The sequence below is a fragment of the Pyrus communis genome, chromosome 15 (assembly GCF_041283825.1).
Source record: "Pyrus communis isolate YQ-2024b chromosome 15, ASM4128382v1, whole genome shotgun sequence".
NCBI classification, from domain to species: domain Eukaryota; kingdom Viridiplantae; phylum Streptophyta; class Magnoliopsida; order Rosales; family Rosaceae; genus Pyrus; species Pyrus communis.
Genome location: NC_142579.1, coordinates 10318233 through 10321276, shown reverse-complemented (window position 1 = coordinate 10321276; position 3044 = coordinate 10318233). Strand labels below are relative to the sequence as shown.

The 3044-nt window shown below is 44.8% G+C and overlaps 1 protein-coding gene across 1 annotated transcript; it reads left to right on the top strand.

Moving 5' to 3' along the window:
- The first annotated feature begins 256 nt into the window (after positions 1-256).
- On the top strand, positions 257-2147 carry LOC137739268 (NAC domain-containing protein 2). The gene is made up of 3 exons (XM_068478825.2): positions 257-520; positions 627-901; positions 1354-2147. Exons 1-3 carry the CDS (start codon positions 358-360, stop codon positions 1804-1806), a joined length of 891 nt encoding a protein of 296 aa, XP_068334926.1. The 5' UTR covers positions 257-357; the 3' UTR covers positions 1807-2147.
- The last annotated feature ends 897 nt before the right edge of the window (positions 2148-3044 follow it).

The window sequence follows — 3044 nt, the reverse complement described above, 5'->3', positions numbered from 1 at the left end:
ACTCGGATCCCTAGGGAGAACCCGACCCTGACCGACTCACACACCCGTCCAAAAGAGGTGGCGTAAGCAGTGACAACAGCACCTCCATAAGTTTCTATTGCCGACGAACCGCACTTCCATGGCCGACACGTGTCCGACTGCGGTCAGCATAACGCCCCCATAAACCAGTCCGCACGGACTGCCCAATAAACGTTATCGCCCACGTGTCCCTCCCTTCCCCTCCCCCCACCAGCCTATATATTCAGTTCTCTCCCTTACGTTTCAAGTTTCAAGTGCCGACTAGCTTGCTTCGCACAGAGGGCGAGTGAAATAACGACTGCGAGAGCGAGATAGAGAGTGCAAACGACACCCATTGAAATGTCGTCCGCCGATTTACAGCTTCCACCGGGGTTCAGGTTCCACCCGACGGACGAGGAGCTGGTGAAACACTACCTCTGCCGGAAATGCGCGTCGCAGCCGATATCAGTTCCGATCATTGCCGAAATCGATCTCTACAAATACGACCCCTGGGAGCTCCCAGGTAAATTTCCCTAAATTCGAGCGATTTTTTTTCCATTTTTTTTAGTTTTCAGGGAATTCGAATTTTTTTAATATTATTTATTTACTAAGTAATTTTTGTGTTGCAGGCTTGGCGTTGTACGGGGAAAAGGAGTGGTATTTCTTTTCGCCAAGGGACCGGAAGTACCCGAACGGTTCGAGGCCGAACCGGGCGGCCGGAAGCGGCTACTGGAAGGCGACCGGGGCCGATAAGCCGATTGGGCACCCGAAACCTGTGGGGATTAAGAAAGCTCTGGTGTTCTATGCTGGAAAAGCCCCTCGCGGCGAAAAGACCAACTGGATTATGCACGAATACCGCCTCGCCGACGTTGACCGCTCGCCGAGGAAGAAGAACAGCCTCAGGGTATACACGCTATTCTCTCTCTCTCTCTCTCTCCACGTTAGGGGTTGGGGTAAAATCGTAAATTCCTAACTTCGTTGCATGACGATGACGACGACGGTTCGCTTGACACGACGTCGTTCAAATCGTATTTTGACCTAAATAATATTCCCCCAATGCCGAATGCCCCATCGGGGTGGGGTCCCATTTCTTTCAATGAATTGGCGGCCATATAAAAGGACGGTAGATATTGAGCCTAATTTAGATCAACGGTGTGACCAAGATTTCCAATTTTGGAACTTTCTTGTGACGCTGACGGAAGCGTATTAGCGGTAACTAAAAGATAAGACTGATATTAATAGGGGGATTCTATTTGTGGGTAGGATTTATTTAATTAGGTTAGTTAACTTAATTTAATTAAGTAGCAAGTTGATTAACAATTGTTTTGGATATTGATGGACGGTCTGATTTTACAGCTGGATGATTGGGTTCTGTGCCGAATATACAACAAGAAGGGGACCGTGGAGAACCAGCAGCCTCAGCAGCAACAAGAACAACAGCGAACGGCTAGCCGTAACGCGAGCAGTGGCTCGGAGTTCGAGGACAGGAAGCCGGATAATCTGAGGTGCCCGCCGCCGCCGGCTTCGGTGGTCCCCAGTCGTCACGGGAGCGATTACGTGTACTTCGACAATTCTGACTCGGTGCCGAAGCTGCACACGGACTCGAGCTGCTCGGAGCAGGTGGTGTCGCCGGAGTTGGCGTGCGAGGTGCAAAGCGAGCCCAAGTGGAAGGAGTGGGAGAAGGCGCTGGAAATCCCGTACAGTTACATGGATACGACGGTGGAGAACGGGTTCGGAGCGCAGTTCCAGAGCGGGAATGAGATGTCGCCGCTGCAGGATATCTTTATGTACCTGCAGAAGCCGTACTGATTTTGGATCGGGTGTGGTGGGGAGTAGGTTAAAGCGTATTTAGAGTCGGTGCATGGGACGGCAACAGGAGACGGAAGTCGATGAGAGTGCGTTTGTGCGTCGACGGATCTGGAAAGGGGAATGGGGAATGGGGAAAGGGGAATGGGGAATGGGATTGGGAATTCAGTTGTTGGGGTCCAGCATTTTGGGTTCCAAGAGTGAATTAGGAGGTTTGAGACTTTTGAGTAGTAAAATATGTACGAGATGTGTATATATAGGTTATGTATATCGTTCACAGGGTCTACTATTTGTTTGTAATTCAGTTCATGGTGGTAGTAGTGAATAATATGTTTTTGTGTTTCTATCGTGTGCTTAACTAGTGATATTCATAGTTTTTATTTTTTCATTAAAAGAACTGTATTATTAATTCAAACACCGTCGCTGATTAATTTGACCTTAAATTTAGCAAATTCTATCATTTGACAACAAAAAAATACGAACAGTAGCATTTGTAACTTAGGCTAGAATATTAGACATAAATTTAGGTCATAATTCATCCCAATCAAAACTTTCGCTCAATCAAATCTTCCGTCGTGAACGCACGCAGTATGGACCAAATTAGTGATATTCAAAGGTAGAAGGTTGTAAATTTAGGTTGTGGTCTTTGAAAAAAGGTGGATGGCTAATGGCAATGACTTGAATTTGTGTCTGTTGACTCACCAACTTTCCAATTCTTGGATTCATCTAAATCGATAAGCTTTAAGTTCTGGTGTTTTGGGTCATATCACAATACCGCAGTGGCAAGTAAACAAGTGAAATTTCACCTTCTATGTTCATAAAACAAAGAGATATAAACACGTGAGATTTAACACAAGTTGAATTTTATATATTTATCACTTTTATCTACATCGTTATAATCTCGGAGCATTGTAGTCATGTTCACATTGTGTGGAATAATAGACACATAAAGATGGTCTAATCATTTCAAGATGCAAGCGAATTATTTCAAGATACATTATTAGGATAATTATTTCAAGATGCAAGCGAATCATACAAACATTGTCCTGATGTAGCAAAGTTGTTGTCATTCATATTTGGTTCTCTATAAATGTGGTGAGACGTGATCTCCAAAACCTATAACAAACGAGTCCTATCACATTAAGTCAGGTTGACTATATTAAATCATAGAACATTATTGTGCTCATTTTTGCGCTAAGTTTTCTGTTAACTCCAAGTACTCCATATTTTTTCTTATTGTC

Coding starts and splice junctions, on each gene's coding strand:
- LOC137739268 (XM_068478825.2), top strand. CDS start 358: ATGTCGTCCGCCGATTTACAGCTTCCACCGGGGTTCAGGTTCCACCCG. Junction 521..626: donor CGACCCCTGGGAGCTCCCAG/GTAAATTTCCCT, acceptor TTTGTGTTGCAG/GCTTGGCGTTGTACGGGGAA. Junction 902..1,353: donor GGAAGAAGAACAGCCTCAGG/GTATACACGCTA, acceptor CTGATTTTACAG/CTGGATGATTGGGTTCTGTG.